The sequence below is a fragment of the Eleutherodactylus coqui genome, chromosome 3, assembly GCF_035609145.1.
Source record: "Eleutherodactylus coqui strain aEleCoq1 chromosome 3, aEleCoq1.hap1, whole genome shotgun sequence".
Lineage (NCBI taxonomy): Eukaryota > Metazoa > Chordata > Amphibia > Anura > Eleutherodactylidae > Eleutherodactylus > Eleutherodactylus coqui.
The window spans coordinates 173,746,154-173,766,926 of record NC_089839.1 but is presented as its reverse complement, the minus strand read 5'-3'; the positions used below and the strand labels follow the sequence as shown (position 1 = coordinate 173,766,926).

The window sequence follows — 20,773 nt, the reverse complement described above, 5'->3', positions numbered from 1 at the left end:
TAAGCATAATCTCACATCGCTGTCACCCGCGATAAAATTGTTTTTATTAGATTTATAATATAAGGGCTAATGCCTACGGGATGATTTCTACCACTTTTTCCGTGGCAGAAATCCACACGGGACTTTCGCAGCTATTAGGTTCTATTGAACTTAATCGCTTTCTGCCTTCCAATACTCCCTTGCGGAGTTCTGCCGCGGGAAATAAATTGCAACATGTTATATTTACGCTGCGGGAGGTCTCCATTAATACAGCATATTAATTGAGACAACGTAATTCTGCATGCACTGCTGCGTTTTTAATCGCGGTACTCCCGCAACGTAAATCCGAGGGGGGAAGAAAAGTAAGGGGGTTCTATTAGCCCAACTTGTTAGTTCCTCAAGTTTTCTAATTTCATTTACTTTAGCTACCCATTGGTTATATGTAGGTACTTCTGGTTGCTTCCACATGGTAGGGATTAAGGATTTTGAAGTTGAGATCAAATGGGTTATTAGGTTAGATTTCAAGGGTCTATAATTTGAGAAAGATTTAGACAATATCACATATTCTGGGGAGAGTCTGAAGGTATTATTTGATATGATGCATATGGCTTTTTCAGTCTGGTCCCAGAATGGGCGTATGACTGGACAATGCCACTAAATATGTATTAAAGAACTTGTTTGTCTGCTGCATCGCCAGCATAAATTGGATGCGTTTTGTAGCGCTGTTGCATCGCCGGAATATCACACGATTTTGTAGCCCATGTGAAAGTGGCCTAAAGGCCAGAAAACCAGTTTAAGAGGATGAGGTAACTGTCGTTGTTTTATAGCAGTTGGTTATCCTGGGTGGCCTTTTCTAGCAGTGTGCAACTCTGTGCCATTGCAATGATTTATTTAAGGGAAACAAATCTTCATTCCATAGCAATGGAATTCATTATTCCGGCTGTCCCTCATTCATTGGTCAGATTGCATTGGTTTAGCAGTGTTCTCTTTTAGTCACACACCAGATTTGTGTCCGTTCCATTTCTGCATAAATTCTGATGTTCAAGGGAACCGTTAACGTCCCCACCGAACTATGATAGTGCCCCCCTGTGAAGTTGGCACGCAACACAAAAATCCAACTCCTTTCAGAGTCCCGTATGCGCCCTCTTCTATGCAAGTCTATGGGAGAGCGAGCACGCATACGAGACTCTGAAAAAAGTTGTATTTTCATGCCATGCAACGACTTTAAAAAGGGACACCAAAAAACATACATCACTCGGCTCCATGTCATGTCCCCTCACAGCACCATAACTTTATGTTGCTGTAGGGACGTGGCAGGTTCCCATTCAGTACTTGAAAATCCAGATTAGAAACCGTAAACCACTGCCAAAACAATTTCCTCCTTCCCCCACCTTTGTTCTTTCTCTTCCAATTTTCCTTTATGATCTAATTGCATGTACCATTAATTTGCTGATCTCAAATGTACTACTAGAATGAAACCATGTTTTATCTTAAAAAGGAGATGAGGCGATGGATTTGGCGCATTCTGTGTCCACTTTAATATCTGAACTTGGTGGGCAAGATACAGATCTAAGACAAGAGAGCATGGAGGAACCGGATGATGGAGATACTGGAGATACTGAAGATTATGCTGAATTCTTTCAAAAATCAATAGACGCTAGTACACTAATAAACTCTCTTACCAAACTGTTTCCTGAGCAAAAACAAACTACTCAGAAGGAGATGGATGCGGTGGATTTGCCATTGACCTCAGATCCTGTTGCTAATAATTCTACACATTATGAGCAAAGTACTTATGTACAAGAACAAGGCACTGATCATCCTACATCTGAAACGGCTCCACCTGTAGATGATGGTCTGGCTGAAAAAGGGGTTGTGAATGATGATGTACTGTCAACTGAGGAAATTATCCAGGTAATAACACATTTCATTAACTAGCTTCCAGTTAAGAAATTATTGCATGTGTTACGTGGGTATAAACCTTCTTCTAGTTTAATGATCTATTTTTCCTTTCCTTGTTTTCCTTGTTAACGTATTTCTTAGGGGCCGTATTCGGGATATGCTAGTCCTTGTCCCAGTACACCTACAGAACAATTGTACCCACAACAGAATTCTAATTCAAGCAATATGGAGTCTGAAATGCACTGGAAGTTAATCCCAATTACAGGTAATCTGTTTCATTTTCAGGTTTTAATATTTGCATGTATGTGGTGAAGTGCAGAGAAATCCATCTCCGGATGGGTCTAAAATGTCTAAAAGCTGTTTACTGGAGCAAACACAATAGGTTGACTCTCCCAGTCTTCTGTAGCTTCCTTGTCATAAACTGGGAGAAAATGAATCCTCGTTTTTTATAAGCGAGCAGGTTAGTTATTAACAGTTCCTTTGCACTGCTGGAGGCGTAGATGAGATTGGATAGCTGCAGTATACATTATATACACAGAGAAGATTGTTATGCTCCTTTTACACTGAATGAGAATTGTTTGCACATGTGAATGACTTGGTAATATCACCAGCTTGTTTACGCTCGTGCAGACTGTTTAGACTGAAAGACTCATCGTTGAAAATTGTTCACATCTTGTTCAGTGTTTCACATTCTTAAAGGGGTTGTCCCGCGGCAGCAAATGGGTCATATTAATGCACTTTGTAATGTACATTGTGCATTAATTATGAGCCATACAGAAGTTATAAAAAGTTTTTCACTTACCTGCTCCGTTGCTGGCGTCCTCGTCTCCATGGTTGCCGTCTAATTTTCGCCATCTAATGGCCAAATTAGACGCGCTTGCGCAGTCCGGGTCTTCTCCTCTTCTCAGTGGGGCTCCGTGTAGCTCCGCCCCGTCACGTGCCGATTCCAGCCAATCAGGAGGCTGGAATCGGCAATGGACCGCACAGAAGAGCTGCGGTCCACGGAGGTAGAAGATCCCGGCGGCCATCTTCAACTGGTAAGTAAGAAGTCACCGGAGCGCGGGGATTAAGGTAAGCACTGTCCGGTGTTCTTTTTTAACCCCTGCATCGGGGTTGTCTCGCGCCGAACGGGGGGGGGGGTTTGAAGAAGAAAAAAAAACCCGTTTCGGCGCGGGACAACCCCTTTAATTGAAGCACTTAACGAGAAGTGTTTTAAACGCAATGACAAGTGAACAAGCCAAATATTTTTATGCCGGCTGAAACTGAAAACCCAGCAAAAGTATCGTTTGTCGTTCAGTCGGTGGCTCGTATTTAGACGGAACAATTATCGTTCACTATGTTGTTTGAACTATAATTGCTCCGTCTAAACGCACCCCAAGCATCTCCTCTGTCACTCTTTGCTCCATCACTCCCTGGAGACTTATAATAATCTTATATTTCTCAGTTGACATTTGTTTTAGGTGCCACAGTATACACACCTTGCTGCAATGTCTATACAGGCAGTCTAGCTGTGTGTGTAAAACGTGGCCATTCTTTATAATATGTGAAAAATACCCCCAAAAAAATTTGCAACATTAACAAACGTCTATGAATTTTTAGAAGAGAAATACATTTTCACTTTTAAAAAGGGTTTTTCCCATTAAGGACATTCATTGCCTATCCTCAGGATAAATCTTATTGCTGGAAAGCTGACCGCTGGGACCCCCAGCAATCCCCATAATGGCACACCCAAAATGGCCTATGTGAATAGAGCAGTGGTGTGCAAGACTGACCTCTTCTCAATTCACAGCCAAGTGCACTGATCTCCTTTCATTGCACAATCTTTCTCCATCCCATGAAAGTGAATAGAGAGCCAGTCAAGCGTATATTTACATGGGGCTTTTGGGTTGCACTGGGGGTTCTGACAGTCAGACCGCTAATGATCAGATATTTATCTCTTGCCTGTGGATACAGAATAAGACCCATAATAGAGAAGTATTGGCGATGTGTGTGCATAAGGAATCAAGCTCCCTTTCATCTAAACTATAAGCACTATAACCTGAGTTTATGATGCTTATAGTTGTTGACAGGCTCCCTTTAATTCTGGAGCATTATGGTGTCTCATGCACTTGGCAGAGTGTGGAAGTATTTTTTTTTTTTCTCCTCTATCAAATTCTATACACCAAAAGAGAATTGGCTTAAAATCAAAGGCATACTACATAGGGCCGCATTACAGTTCTGTGAGCCATAATATGCAGATGTTTAGGACCTCAAACTGCTAGACAGCAGTAATCTATTTTTTGTACATCTTGTAGAGAAAAATTAATGCAATTTAATATCTGTACTGTGTACATGTGGACACTAGAACGGAAAGTTCTCCTAACAATAGTGCAATTTAACTTCAAGAAGAGAAAAATGCTTTAAGCCCTATTTTTACGGGACTAATGGCCAGGCAAACTATGTCCGTTACTCGTCCTAGTGAAGCTCACTGAAAGCGCTGCCAGCATAGAGGTGGGGTGGCCAGGGAGCACAGTTCCCCCGCCTGCCTCCAATTCACAGTAAGCAGGCATTCGTTCAGAATTGAACGATTGCTGTTTACATTGAATGACTTTCGCTTAGTCCCTGCATGCATTTACTCAGGACGACTAGCATTCAAACTCTCTTGGGAAATTGGGTATTTGAACAGCCCTGAACGAATCGTCCAGTGGACCTCATAGTAGGCATAGGTATTAATATATTACACTTTAATCGAGTCACTTGGAAAAAATCAGATATATACCGTCTAGCATGTTAACCCTTTAGTGGCCGCCCTATAGTGTTTTACATCCTGCTGTCGCAAGACATGTATAGAGGTAGATCGCGTGACTGTCTCCCTCCATACACTGTGGGTGCTGGGCAACAGCTCAATGAGCCACGCGGCACATCAAGGCTGTTAACCCTTTAAATGCCCCGACCTATGTTCTGTGGTCCCGTACCCAACCCCCCCCCCCCCCTGTGATGAGATCGCAGGATGCCCTGCAGGCATCATGGCAGCCGAGGGCCTTTCGAAAATCCCCAGGGCTGTCAAGGCAGAATGCCTATCAAGCCATCCCTGTTGAGATACTTGATAGACTGCCTGTCCGATAGCAGTATAATGTAATGCTATGGCATTACATCATACTGCAGAAGCGATCAAAGCATCGCAAGTTGTTGTCCCCCCTGGACTAAAAATAAAATCAATAAAGTTTTAAGAATTATTAAAAAGAAAAGGGTTATAAAAGTAAAAAAAAAACCCTTTTGCTATATTTTATAATAAAACAATACACATTTTGGTATCCCTGCGTCTGTAAAAGTCTGATCTATCAAAGTAATGCATTATTTACCCCGCACGGTGAACATCGTCCAGAGAGCGAGAGAGAAAAAAAAAACACCAGAAATGTGCTTTTTTTTTTTTTTGGGTCACCTTGTCTCCAAGAAAGAATGCAATAAGAAGCAATCAAAAGTTGTATGCATTTCAAAATGGTACAAATGCAAACTACAGGACCTCATGCAAAAAATGAGCCCTCGCACAAATACGTCAACGGAAAAATAAAATCTTTGGAAAAAAGTACAAGTAGTACAGAAAAAAAAAATAACTAAGTTTGATATCGTGATAATCGTACTGACCCAAAGAATAAAGCTATCATCCTTTTTGTTGCAGTTTGTGCGCCGTAGAAACGGGACGCACCAAAAGATGGCAGAGTTTTTTGTTTTTTTTTCACTTTTTTTGCGAGTTTTTCAGTATGTTATATGGTACATTAAATAGTACCATTAAAAAATACAAGTTGTGCTGCAACAAAGGGGTTAAAAAATTTTTTAAAGGGGGGGGGGGGGGGGAAGGAAAAAATGAAAATGGATTGGGTGGGGTGTGAAACAAAAAAAAATTGGTCGCTAAGGGGTTAAGATTTTTCTCTAAATGACTGTCCAGTTTTAGGTCTCAGGTCTTACTCCAACTTTATTTTCTCCTGATGGAACTACATGACTGTTTTTTGTTTGTTTTTTTGTCGTTTTGCGGGGGCAAGTTAGCACAATTGTGGTATACTTTTTAAGATATTGTATACTAGATTAGATTTTATTTTTTTGGAGGAATCGGTAAGGAACAGAAGCATTTCAGTTATTCCCTTTAGCTTTTTTTTCCCTGCTGTGTTACTGTGCTGTAAAAATAGCTTAAGCCTGGGTTCCCACACAGCAGTATCCCGGCGAAAATCTCGTGGTTTGGCCGCAGTGAAAAACCGCGAGCTTTCCGCTGGGAGAAGCGCTGCTTCAAAACCCGCGGCACTTAGCCGCGGGTTTTGAAGCGACCCGGCCGCTCACTTTTAGGCTGCGGCCGGCGCTCCCATGGAGGAGAGCGCGGCCGCAGCGGAGGAAGAAAAAGAATGAACATGCTGCGGCCGGCTAATCCGCAGTGCCTGCTTCTGCCGGCTTTGCCGTGGCGGATTTGCCGTCCCGTGTGGACGAAGTTTCTGAGAAATCTCGTCCACGTGGCTGGCTAATCCCGGGATTAGCGGCCGCAGGCGGATTTGCCGTGGCAAAATTCCAGACAGAATTCCCGCGGCAAATCCACCCCGTGTGAACCCAGCCTTAACATTATTTCATAGGTTAGTATAATTGTGGTGACATCAAATATGTATACTTCAGTTTTGGTACTTTTACACAAAAATGTGTTCTATGGAAAAATATGCCACTGTATTACAGGAGCCATTCCGTATTTCGCCATCCAGTATGACTAATAAGTTAGCTTATTCTACTGGTTATTGCCATTACAGTTTTACCAAAGGGCTGGAACTGCAGTCCTTTTAAAGGACTAGAAATTTCTCATAATTCTTCAAAAGTGGGTATGAAAAATAAAAGGCCGCCTTCACACATGGCAGAATCGCTACAAGGCTAAGGCCACTCTCACACGTGCACTTTTTACCGTGATTACCCCGTTGTTTTAAACTCTGCGTAAAACAATCCTAGTACAACGCTCCTATGGATTTCAATTGGGCCTCGCAAACCTGGCCTTGTAGAACTCCAGTTAGAAAATGCCACGTTTTTCGAGAGCTGTCTGCTCTGTTTTTGTGTTTTTGAATCCAGCAGGTGTTGTGGAATATAAATATATGCCACCAGATTCCAGCTAGACAATGCTCAGCTGTACACACAATGGTGTCACAGGAATGTCTCCACATCATCACAAAACTTCTGTGGCCTGCCTGATCACCAGATTTATTACCAATCAAACATGTATGGAGTCATCTGGAACGCCAACTTTAACAGCCTACAAGTTTGCATGATCTAGAGCCTCAGTTACAACAAATGTGGAGCGATATGCTGCTGGATACCATACAGAACCTGTGTGCCTCCATGCTCGCCCATATCACATCCTATATCCAAGCTAGAGGCGGCCCAACAGGGTACTAGAGCCTCATTTCAAGCATTCGGTTTTCTGCAATGAATTATCCTTTTTGTTCTTATATTCTGATATAAGTGATCAGTTTTCCGCAATAAATTCTTTTTCTTGCAATATTGTGATCACATATCACATATCATATAAGAACAAAATGGATCATTTTATATGTAAAGTTTCATTTGATCTCAAACTCCTAGGTGCTTGATTTTTATTTTTTTTTTACCATGTACTTTAATACGTCAGTATTGCAGTTAATTGTATATTTCAAGAGATTTTTACCATCTTTTCACAGCCCTCAAGGTATTGACTGGCTCAATGATTACAGTGATATTTCTGTTGCATATCAGTGCAGTAGTTTAGGAGAAACTTGCATTTTATTAGTAGAGCTACAGGGAATAAGTCCTCCGTATTCATGAGATGCACTTAGACTCGCCCATCCCGCTCTCTAGTCACGGGTTAGCAGCTATTTCTATGCAGAGTAATACAGTGTGGTGGGCAAGGCTAGCTGCAGATCTTGAATATCAAAGATTAGTCGGCTGGCTGCTGCTACTAAAATGCAAGTTGCTTCAAAACTACTGCACAGATAACCTATTCTTGTTATCGGCGTACCTGTCACTACCTTATTCTTCCCTCAGAAGGAGCTGAAACAAGATAGTGACGTATTCCTTTTAACGATAGTCTGTCAAGCCATGCCACAGTCAAAGCTTAACCTCTTAAGGATCAAGTGTGGTAAATTTGCGGCGCTTGGTCCTGGCCTTTAATCCCCACCGATAGTAGATATATGGTGCAGGATTAACGCCTCTGCTCAATCAAGCAAGAGCAGGTCTGGTCCCAGCTGCCAGGCATAGTGTAGGACATAGAGGAGAAGGAGGAAGCTGTTGTTTTTTTTTTTTGTTTTGTTTTTCTTTTGTTTGTTTTTTTAGTCAACTTTGAAATATTACACAAAATGACACGGTCATGTTTGGCCCATATAACACAATTTTATTTATATAATAAAATTATAATTTTTTTTTTTTAAAGTGATAAAAGAATTTGTTTGAAAGGGGCCCAGTTGTATTTGTAGCGAGTGTTTGTTTGTTTTTTTTCCCCTTTAAATCCGTATTAAATGCTTTCCATTCGCAAGCCTTACAAAGGGGCAGCATTTCGATACTCAGCACTTCAAGGTCTCTGTATGAAACGCAGAGAAATAAAGCATGCTGTGATTTTATACGGATGCCCCCTGCAGTTCCAACATAGGTTTGAATGGAATAGTGAAAATCCATAGTCTTTCATTGCATCCATTCACCAGGTGTTACGCACGGGTAGCTCGCGGTTACAATACACCTGTGTGAATGAGCCCTAAGAGAAACTAAATCTTGTAGATCTATTTTTGATGGCTATCAAAAAATGCTGAGAACAGCGCAAGCTTTCAAGACTAGAAGTTTATTTGGGATTTTTCTGAGAGCTGTAACATTTCGCTCTACTAACATACCAAACTTAAAAAGAAAACTTCTAGTCAGCCTTACCTGCAGAGTACACACGTGTACATATAGAGCGTGACTACTAAGCAATGACTGATTAGAACTTTGGCTTATCTGTTGTAAAAATTCCTGTGAGACTTGTACGTTTCTTGTACTATATCACTCTTGTGACTATACCCGCATGTGCACTATGAGAACATGCCAGGCTGCTAAGGAATTGGACATTTTCCTTTAATTGCATTCCTTTCCATCATTCTATTATAGATACAACTCTGTGCATTGGATCTGGACTATGTGCTGCTGCCTAATAGGCTGCTGACAGATGAAAATTTGGGTGGGGAACGGGGAAGTGGGCATTTGAATTTTATCTGCAGACCCTGCATGTTTTCTGACCGCTTGGCTATTTCAAGTGAAATGCTAGCGAGTTATTAATGCCTTCTAATGCTTTAAACTTTGTGTGTGTGCCTATATTTTTATTCTTTTATCATCGCCATCAACCATTCTACCACCTTGTCAGGTGATTATAAATTATAGTAGTTGGATTGCCAGTCCTCTGTTTTTAACTTACTGGATTCTATAGAATAAGACCCTAGATGAGAATCCATGATCTCTAACTACTGGTTTCCCCCAGGAGAGGAAGGAAGAAAACCTGAGGATCATATTGGAAATCTTAGAGATGAAAAACAACAAGGTGAGGAGGGTAATGCATTTGATCAGAGTTAATGTACTATGGTAAGCACTGTTGCAGCTTGTATGGAAGTCCATTTTTGTACTTGGCACTTCCATACTTCTTGAGGCCTAAACGGTCTGGTATTACAGAACCTCTACCGCAGAATTTTTTTTAAAACTTTTTTTTAAAATACAATTTCAGTGGTCATTTCGGTGATTGTAGTAACATACTCCGGTATGGTTGCACAGTTCCCCTTCTAGATTTTGAGATGAGGGATTATAGTGCTTGGCAATGCCTTGGTGCATCTTGGGTAATGCCGTAGTCAGTATGGACGGTCCGGTTGCTAAAGCTGCTTTACAAGACTGTTCTGGCATCCCAGGGTTCCCTAGGCGATCGGACTGCCCAGTCTTCGGGCCACACTTTTACAATCCCTTTTAATTTTCTGCTGAGAGACATGACTGCAGTCCCCATAGAATCAGGAAAACAAATCCAAGATCATTTCATTTTCATCGTGCACATTCATTTTTATTTTGGTGTGTATGTCCCTCCTCACTACTTACAGCAAATTATTAAATTAGTTCTATTTTCAGTGAAAATGTCAGTGTATGCTGCAGGGGAAAGTAGTATTACATGCAGGTATTCAAAGGAATTGGACAACCAAATCAAAAGCTGTTCTCTGAGCTAAAGAAAAGAGCATCTTGCATAGAAGCGTCCTTGGCCTTGCCCCAACAGGACATGTAGATGTGTTGTCCTTGACACAAACCTTTTTAAAGAACAGCTAGTCGACGCTGCTGATCTACAGATTGTCTGACTAAAAGATAGAGCTGCAAGGAGCCATTTAATCAGACCCTTTCTGCACTTATGATTGGCTGTGAAGGCCTTAGGCTGGCTATACAGGTTAGACTTTGCTCTGTCTGAACCCACCAATTTCAACAGGTCTGACTGATCATCTCTAGGATGTATAGTGGCAAACGGACGCTCCTGTAATGGTAGATGTCAATGGAAAGGTGAAGATTGGGCAGTTGGGTTCTCAGGGAAATGAGCTGCTTTCTCCCTACATTCAGAACACATCCACACTCAGCCAAGCTTGCATGTGTATGGGGGTGTTGTGCAAGATAATGGTTGACTGCTGTCTCGTGTATAGGTAGTTCTAGTCCCTAAGTCGGCACATTTAGTCCTCTAATTGAAATGGGTTGCTGTAAACACATCCACTAACTTCCTGATCATATACATGTCCTAAAATTATGAGCTTTACATTGTAATATGCTTGTTAAAGTGTAATACTGACACAGAACTTGGATAACCTTCATAAAATACTTATATTTTAAAGGTTAATTGGGACTTGTATTAAAGCGATTGTGCCAAGTAAAAGCTACGTGTGCGCTGCAACTCCATTCATTTATATCAGCGCACAAGAGATTGCGAAGTTCAAACACAGCATTTGCCGATACTCCCTTTGAAATAAAATGGCATTGCACAGGCGGGACCCCTGTTCTCTGGAGCTTTTAGGGGTTCCAGTAGCTGGACCCCCTCCGATCAGAAAGTTATCTCCTGTCCTGTTGGTAGGGTATAACTTTCTTTCTTGGCACAACCCCATTGAGGATCAGCTTCACATTTGACAGGGAAAATATTTTACATATTATGAACTGTCCACACAACATTTTCTTCCATCTGCTAAACTTGTCTGAAATTCTGTGCTGATTTAATCATATATCTATTATACAGAGCTTCAATGTTCTGGTCGCCCTTACACTGCTATAGTTAAAGCATTCACATGTACCTGGTTCCCTCCAATCCCAAAATTAGTCTCCGTTTGACAAGTGAGAGTCTGTGGTCCTGATTTGGCTCTGTCCTAAATTCCATTTTTGGGGATTTAGATGGAACCTAGGGACATGGTTAAAAATATTGTAGTTAACCACAAATACATCTACTTAGTAGGCACCGAGGACGGATACTATAACATTGAAATTTCATATGTTGGCCTTAATATAAAATAGTTTCTGCTGGAGTAACCTGCACCTAAAAAGAAATCTATGCCAGCTATCGGCTGGAGTGCATTTCTGTTTTAATTAGTTTCATGTGTAAATTATATTTAAACCTCTTGAACCGCCCTTCTTATAAGATATGCCCCCTTTTTTTTGTAAATTTTAAAAAGTTGGTAAACGTTTGGGCAGGCAGAGCTAGAGCCTAGACCTGTGATTTACTTGCACAGCTTCTAGGATGATAAATCTCCCCCTCAGGTCCTATGTTTTAGGATTACTGTTATCTTACATTTTGAAAAGCTATATTCTGTTTGTTTTTTTTTTTTTTTTAAATCAAAATGAAAAGGAGGTTTTGGAGAATGTTTGTTTGTTTTCCTCCTCCCGTCTCTTGATCTGTCCCAAAGGTGAAGTATTCGTCTTTTATAGGATAACTTCTGCCCATATGGCTACAAATGTCATCGGCTAATAGAGGAATCTCACTCTGAGTGTAGAGGCACTGGGAAGAGCGGTGTCTGCTTTGGATATGGTTGGCGGCTTAAAAGAAATGAGTGCCATGTAGTAATTTCCGCTGTAAGGATGTGCGTCTGTCCCTGCAGCTTCCGGTATTTATAGCAGCTAATTGCTGTGGAGTATTCTAAAGGGAAGGGATTGTCTGGATTTAGACAACACCCTATGTATGTGAAAAAGGGGAATCTCCATGTTTGAATTCGCTTTTTTTTTTTTGCTTGCTTTTATTTTTACTTTGTGGAATATCTGATATTTGCACGTTTAATTATCTTCTGTAACTAGCTGCTATAAGGGGATGCTCATACTTGTGTGCACGGATAAATTAATTGACTTCCTTTCCCCACACTACTTCTCCATTTTCAGGTTTAAATTCTATTGACGACCAGTCTGTGTACTCTTCGCCAAATGAACATGCCCTGCCAAACGATCCAAGAGTTAATCACACAAGACGATGCAAAGGGTCTGGCTATTCACCACTCGAAGTGTACAGGAAAGGAAGGAGACATTCCTCCAGAAGTGATAAAGGACTTTGTAAGAATCATCCGAAGAAAGGACATTTTAAAAGCAAACACTGTCAGGATGGATTGATTGAGAAGACTGTGGCTGAGGTGTACAGCAAGTTCTCAGAACAGCTTCAACAGCTTCTCCGAGAAAAAGATATTTCATTTACTGTTGCTTCAACACCTTTGCTGTCTTCAGAAGACAGGGGGGTCAAGCTTTCAGACTGGTTGTCTACCCAAGCCTCGGAGATTCCTGTGCAGCAATACGTGGACGAGCTTCGTCTGAAGCTGGACATAGTTGTAAATTCACGTATAAGACCTACAGATCTTAACAAACCTAATGATGGTGCTTTGGGTGCCTTAGAGCATGGACAGCAAGGCAGCAGTACAGCTGGTTATACGTACATTAAAGCAGACCTTTCACAAACACTCGAGGCGTTGCCAAATTCTGAATTGGATTATAATGGTTGTATAGAGCAGGTTCCTTGCAACAGCACACAGGATGCTCCACCGCGTCAAAGTCCTGTTCCTCTCATAGATGCATTGCCTCATACCTCGCAGGATAACACACTGAAGAGTCCAGAGAAAATGCCTATCTTGCCTGGTATCTCAACATCTCAAACTGCTCTTACACAATTAATCAACCAAATTAATCCTGAAGTATTCAACAATTTGGTGAAGATTTTCTCTCAAGTACATAATATGGTAAAATTCTATATTCATGCAGAAGAAGGAAGTAAAATATGTGATGAAATCAAGGTAAGCTGATAGGACGTAGATCGACTTCAGTTTTTACACTTCTCAACATAACATAAGCTACTGGCTGTCATTATGTATAGATCACAAAAATCAATGACCGGTGGTCATGTTACATGTTAAAGGGATACAACGGTGATTTATTTATTTTTATTCATTTATTATGTAGTTAACCCCTCAGTGTATATATTCATTTTGCAATCCTTTCGCACAGTTTCCGTTTTGCCACTTTGCTCTACGGCCTAGTGACAGTTTCTCAAATGTTCATGAAGGTTCTGTCAGCTGTTGTGGTGATTCTTCAGTCCAGGAGGATTGTGATGATCCCATATCTGGATGATATATTGATCAAAGCTCCATCCCTCAGGACCTACACAGACAGCCTTGCGATAGCGGATGAGCATGTCCAGCGCTATCAATTATCCAAAATCCAGCCTGGCTCCTTCACATAAAATTGTCTTTCTCTGTCTGTGTTTTGACTTTGTCCCTCAAAAGTTGTGCCTTTGCCCACACAAACTTGCACTTCTAGCAATAGGTCCACTTTCTGCAGTCACACATTCACCGCTCCATCCCACCAAGGCAGAATCGCTGCTTTCGAGGCGGTCCTGGACATGCATTTCCACACTCGCCAACTACAAAAAGATGTCCTATGCATTGGAACAGATTGTGAGAGTCCCTAGATCAACCCTTGATCCTCCCCCACTCGGTACGTCTATGTCTACTGCGGTGACTGAGGTCAGCCAGACTCTTCCAATGGAGGTCCTTTCTCCACCTCTGCTGGAAACTGATAATAGCAGATGGCAGTCTCCTAGGCTGGGGGACCCCTTGGCAGCCTGACGGTGGACCAGCTCAGAAACATCCCTCCCCATCAGTGTACTAGAACTCTGAGCCATCCACATGTCCCTGACTTGTTGGTCACACGATTCTGGCAGGTCACACGATCCATGTACAAACTGACAAGTGCAACGGTGATGAGGAAGGATGCTGAAATTCTTCGCTGGTTGGAGGCACATTCCAGCCATCTCTGCTGTCCATACACTCACTATGAAAGATTGGCTAGCAGACTTCCTCACATTTCACATGCGATTTCTGTGCGTTTCGTAATGCAGAGATCCTGTGTGTAAATCACCCATGTAAATGTACCCTTACAGTGATAAAATAATTTTTTTAAGAAAAGTATATTACAAGGTTGAGATACACAGGCTGTTAGATCTGAGCAGAAGTTGCTTGAAAGTTAGTGTCCTTCTAATTTTAGGGTAAAAGCTAGAGCTTGCTCCTGATTGGCAAATTGATGGGGTTGAAACATTGTACTCTTTTCGTACACTTAAGACATTGTAAATGACTTCACAAACCAGTATCCTATATAACATGGTGGTGAGCCATTCCAAGTATTAAAAGAATAGAGCCTCTTGCAGGTATTGATATAGCTTTGGCCCTTAAATCATATTGTGTTGCTTTGACCTCCTTGGTGCAATTGGACATAGAGTTATAAGTGTTCGTGTTGGCCCACATTTTCATTCATGCTTTGTCACTTTGCAATGTCAGATTTTATTTAGAAGTAGTAATTTTATTTTTTTTAACCTCCCTTCCCCACCCCTCTCTCCCCTTCCTCCTATCTAGGATTACTTGAGAAAACTTGGCAATGTACAGTGTTACCCAGATCAGTATGTGCACAGTAAACCAATCTCGGATAAACTACTAATTATTATTCAGAATGAAGATATTGCCCATAGTATTCATAAGGTGAGTTGTATTCATCCTCTTTGTAATTAGCAATCGTTTGCTTTCTCAGTTTCTTTTCTTCTGATTTTCCAGGCATCACCTTTTATTTATTTTTTATATATACTATTGCTATAAAATGCATTCATTTCTAATTTTTCTCCTGGACTTTCCTTTTAATAGATCCCATCCTTGACAGAATTGAAGAAGCAGTCGTGTGTCAGTTTTGCTGGTGTAGATAGTTTGGATGACTTGAAAAACCACACTTACAATGAACTTTTTGTGTCTGGAGGATTTATTGTACCTGATGACACTGTGCTAAATCCAGATTATGTCACAGCCGGTAAGATTTGGGTTTTATAGTGAATGTAATCTTAGCTAAATTTCAGCTATGATCTTTCACAGTATCTAAGGCCACAGAGTGGTGATGGAACTTTTGACTCTCTGTGAGTGATGTAGCAAAACACTACTTCAATGTACTCCTGACAGGAACGGGTGGTGAATTTACTTGTGGTGTTGAATTCTCCTATATAAGCTTCTCTGTAGATCTTTTACCTCTGCCCTGTAGTCCAATTTATTGGTAATGCACATCGTTTTGGTGATGGAAGGATTCTTCAACACTTTTGTGGTACAAATAGTAGATTGACAGCACTCAAACATAATGCAATCTGAATATAACTTTTATTCAGTTCACAACAGCTCAGAGGTGTGTAGGTATCTGGCATAAGATGGCTGGGGAAAAATCACTATGGCCGATTACGACATAAAGAATTGCTAAAATATTTCAGTTCTCCCAGACGATTATCAAGTAGCCATTGTGTTGGAGGAGCAACATACCTGGATACGTCTGTATTTTCTTGCTCTCCGAGGCTACTTGAAAAACATTTTTGGAGCACTAAAATATTGTTGCAGTTTCTTATTTACTAATCTGCCAGAGCTATATATAATCTTGCTTCAGCTATTTTATCTGTGCCATAGATCTTCTATTTATTTTGCTCTTCATGTGGGGTGGATTGCGCTTCTCTGTAAAAACCTGATTGAAGCGTGCGTTCAGAAGCTCCAACTTGTGTTTTCTAGCAGATCAATCAAGCATCAACCTCAAGAAGGTCTTGCATAGGCTGAACCGACAACTCCACAACTGGTGCTTTTTGCAATCCTGTAATAAAAGCCACATATAGTGCAATAACTATAGATCCTTTATTCTACTCAAACGTAGGCGTTAAAATCCGCATGTAATAAAGTGTGCAAGTCTCCACATGCCAATCGCTTCCAGCCGTATAAAGGTTCTGCTCAACTTTTGCTCTTCCAGGGCATAATTCCTTCTGCGAGTCAAAGCTTTTTATATGCACTGTATGAAGATTTGAGTGTGAAAACGTGGTAGGAGTTATGACTGACAGGTTCTCTTTGAACCATGATTCCCAAGTTTAACCCTTAAAGCTGCAGGGTGTGCATTTACATCCTGGATGTTCAGGGTTTGTATGGAGGGGAATCAAGGGTCGATCCCACTCCATACAATGCAGGTGACGGCTGTTTTCTTACAGCCAAAACGCACCAGCTCTGATCAGCAACGCCGAAGATCAGAGTTACTAACGCTTTAAATGCCCCGATCGATGTTCGGGGGTCCCAAACATCTCCCTTGATGAGAATTCATAGTGCCATGCAGTTGCCATGGCAGCTGGGGGGATCTTCTGAAAGCCATCTAAATCATGGAATAAGGTGTAAATATACAAATGTGTATAATTTAAAAAATGCATAAAACAAAAGAAAAAAAAATTAATTGCAGATACACACATGCCATACACCGAAGGGCCATGCCCACGATTTTAAACATGCATCCACACAGGTGGGCGGATAGCAAGTTGGAATGGCAGGATTCCGAATATAATCGGAAAAATTAAAATAGCCAATTCCAGGTTGACAGCTATCAAAAAACATTTTCTAGGCTCTCATTGCGGCTCATTGGTATTGTGTTAAGTTTAAATATCCCAATACAAATTTCTCTTTTCTTTAGTGCTTCAAAGGTGTTGGCTGCAGTGGTTGAAATCTGTTCTAATACTTGAATGGTTAGGATGCTAAAATCACTCTTATGGAAGGCAGATGCATGTTTAGAAACACAATGCTTCCAAAAGCCATTAGTAGTGTTTGATCTCTATTTATACAGCATGTCAAAGTTTAGCTAGTGCGTCCGACATTGAAGGTTGCAGGGGCATTCAAGTAGATAGATAACGAACCTGGAGGAGCAATTGACAAGACTTGATTGGGACTGTTTCCTTGGGCGCACAGCTTGTGAAAAGTCGCTTATTGTGGCAAATATTTCTGCAGCTTTTACAATTCTTTTTTCCAAACCAGAAATGGCCAACCAGCTTTGGGGATGATCTGGCTGTCTCGTTCCGGTTATCGTTTCACTGATTTTTAAATTGCTGGCGGCCACTGAAGTTTTTAATGTATGTGCCCTTCTAAAAGTAATTTGTGGCTTGGGCAGAATTTTATTCGAAAAATATGAATCGCTTAGCAGAATGGACCAAAACATTTCCAAAACACTGATTTGTTATGAGAGGGGCTATAAGTGGTAATGAAATTGTGGTTATAATTCACAAAATCACTCGTGTTACCTTGCTGTTAATGGGTGGTTCATTACTAACTTTCAGGAAGGCCGCATCAACTAGACTGTGTGGATATAACTATTTTAATGCTCAGAGCTTGTTTTTTTAAACAATCATCTTAAACAAGTGCGTCTGATTTAAACTGACCATAAGGCATATTGATCTTCCACTTATAATCTGCGCTCCTAAGATCTACAACAGTTTCCATCTATTATAGGATCAGAATACACACTTTGTAGTCTGTAACAATGGAGACACATAGGTTAGCATAATTATACCGGTTTCACATTTGCGTCGGAACTTACGGCTGGAGAGTCCATCACAGATCCCGCTGCAAATACCGAAAGAAACGGTGCTGCATGCAGCGATTTTTCATTCGTCTCAAAACCGGGCAGCTGGGTAGAAGGCAGGTGGACGACATTATAGTCAGTGGGGTCTGCCCAGCGGTGTTCAGTCTTGTCCACAGGCAAAACCGTTCAGCCCCTGGGATTCCACCTTCTCCCAGTACGGAGCAGGAAAGCGGAATCTCCAGCTCCGGTGTGAAACCCTTATATACACAAAATGGTAGATTTTTAATTCCGGTTACTAGAAAAGTTTCCTTTTTTTATTTTTGAAGCCATGAAAAGATAGAAATGCCTATTAACTTAATTGCTGTTTGCATTTCTATTCTCATCGCCACTCAATTACAGAGGGGAAGACTAAACTACCTGTAAAACTTCATAAAAATTCAGAACTTGACTTGTAGTAATGTTGCCATCCAATAGGTGGTGCTACATCTCCTTCCATGTGCAGGTTAAAGGAGAGATAAGACGCATCATAAAACTGTCCTGAGCTCAATGGACTGATTTACGTCTCACCTCTGTTTGCTTGTTTTACGTTTTTGAGTGCAAAACAGTCTCAAATTTCTGTGTGTGAACATTTATTTAGATCAAGAGGAATGTGTCCCCTCTGCATCTGTATGTTATATTTATGTGCCATACAAACTAGTTTCATTCAATAGCCTGATAAAGGGAGCGAGATATCCCCGAAAGCTCGCTGTAACATCATGCATCTTTGTTAGCCATTAAAAGGTATCATATCTACCAGATTACTTGGTTTCTCTCACTGAGAACAATCACACATTTCTATACTGACATTCCTTACTATCTTCTAGGTGAACTGGAAAAATTCCTTCTGTTCCTTGAGCAAATAAACAGTCCTGACCGAAAGTGGCAATTAAAAATCCATTTCAAATTTCAGAAAAAACTGAAGGAGGTTGGGAGGTGAGTAATTTTGTTCTAACAAGCTAGGGTGAACAGTGAGATTCAAGTGTGCAATTCTGAAAATGGGAACAATCCTCATCTTTGCTTGGATGTTTTATTTTAACCCCTTAGTGACGGTCAATACACCTTTTTACTGACCAAACTAATGGACTTTTAACTTGTACATCCCATATATGCCACAATCAATAGCAATTGCAGCATGTAAGCAGATGACAGGGGCTAGGGGGTCCTTCTGTCACCCATTGGCACCTTATAGTGCAATCGCAAGGTACCAGTGGCTTCTCCTGGCAGCCGTCAACCTGACAAAGGCCTCCATGTCTGCCATGTAACTCGGCCTATTAGGCCCTATCTCTTGAAGAGCCTAATGGGCTGATGTCATAGGCTTAGTAAAATGCATTACATAAGTAATGCAGTGTACTATCCTAGCGATTGAATAATCGCATCTTTGAGGGACTAAAGTGTCAAACGTTCAATAACGTTTAACTGAAAGAAGAGAAAATCCAGAAAAAAGGTACCCCACCCCCAAAAAAGAGAACTTTTAAAAATTAAGATACCCTCAATTTTTTTTTTCTTATAATAGGTATTACCGCGTTCATAAGAACCCAAATATTGAAAATATTGTTATGCTTGGTGAACACCGTAAAAAAAAAGTTAAAGTAATGCAAGAATAGCTTTTTTTTTTTTTTCCTCCTTCATTAGCTCTTTATTGCATTTTTTTGGAAAGCAATCAAAAACTCACATGTATTTTTTTTTTTTTTTAAATTGGTACCAGTTTGAGATAGAACTCTTCCCGCAGAAACAAGACCGCACACAGCGCCTTTGCCATAAAAATGTTATGGGCAGGCTCACACAAGCATTATTTAATAGCGTATTACGCTGATTAGAGTCAATGAAAGTACGTTTTCATTGCTCCATTCATACTTGTGTATATACCTTTTCGTATAATATACGTATTAAGAATACCTGTTCTAATTTTCTGCATAATAGAGACCTTTTGTTCTCTAGTGGCATGTAATATACGCAATAAAAAGAAGAGTAGTCAGACTGCGCGTAGCGGCGTGCCTGAGATATGCGGTCATGAACAGGGAAAATCTCTGCCATACGCTCGTGTGAGCCCGCGCCTTAGAATGCGATGATGCAGATTAAAGTGTGTTTTTTTTTTTTTTTTTTTTTTTTTCTTAAAACGTTCCTATTGTATGAAGGTGGTAAAAAAAAATATTTTCAATCTATATAAACGTGCTATCGCAGTAATTATGCTGATCCAGATGAAGGTATGCTATTTTTACTGAATAGTGAACACCATAAACACAAAACCAAAAAACAATGGTAGAACTTATAGACCGTTAAATTTTTCTTCCATCTCCCCATAAAGAAGAGAAAAAAATCTTCCACATAAGGATTAGTTAGCTCCGTCACACTGTTGCTATGCTGTACCTTTTTTCTAGCTGGAGGAGAAAAAGTGGTAGTGCAATCTGGTATTGAAGATGGATGCCCTTAGGTAAAAGTGTATATAAATATATAAAATCTATGCAATGCCCTGTGAGCTGTGGACCGACAGGACTCCAGACTGGTACATTGTAGCAAACCACTAGAGCAATTTGTTGTTTTTTTTTTTTTTTTTGGCTGATTGCTCCCTGAGCGTTGTCTAGAAGGATAAAATTGTATCTGCTTCCTGACAGGACTATACAGGTGTAGGTTTGCAGGCTATGAATATAGCCAAGTTTTGTTTTTTTTTGTTTTCTTTTTGTACATATCTCCGTGTAACAGCTGTGCTCAAGATTCTTGAGTGCAACTCACAGCTCTCTTGTGCTGTCTGAACTGCTGAGACCCCGGACATAGTATGTTCTAGGGCAAAAATAGGACATGCTATGATTTCTTTAACACACAGTCTGTGTGAAAGATTGCTCATTTGAATAAGACTGTGTGCTGTCCATAAAATACATGGACAGCATACAGGTAGAATATATGCCCGTGCAAATGGTCCCTAACAATGGGGAAGAAATGGAATGTAAAGCATCTTAGACCGTGGTAGAACTTTTCATTCATATTG

At 40.7% G+C, this 20,773-nt stretch overlaps 1 protein-coding gene across 3 annotated transcripts in view; it reads left to right on the top strand.

Moving 5' to 3' along the window:
* Positions 1–20,773, top strand: part of TASOR (transcription activation suppressor) — a 55,071-nt gene that overhangs the window by 31,206 nt on the left and 3,092 nt on the right. For 2 of the 3 annotated variants that reach the window (XM_066596553.1, XM_066596555.1), the window contains exons 15-21: positions 1,478–1,893; positions 2,023–2,146; positions 9,359–9,418; positions 12,250–13,145; positions 14,760–14,882; positions 15,042–15,201; positions 18,615–18,723. In XM_066596553.1, the coding sequence (XP_066452650.1) occupies positions 1,478–1,893; positions 2,023–2,146; positions 9,359–9,418; positions 12,250–13,145; positions 14,760–14,882; positions 15,042–15,201; positions 18,615–18,723 (1,888 nt within the window). The remainder of the gene's footprint in view (positions 1–1,477; positions 1,894–2,022; positions 2,147–9,358; positions 9,419–12,249; positions 13,146–14,759; positions 14,883–15,041; positions 15,202–18,614; positions 18,724–20,773) is intronic. The other variant, XM_066596554.1, reaches the window with a different exon arrangement.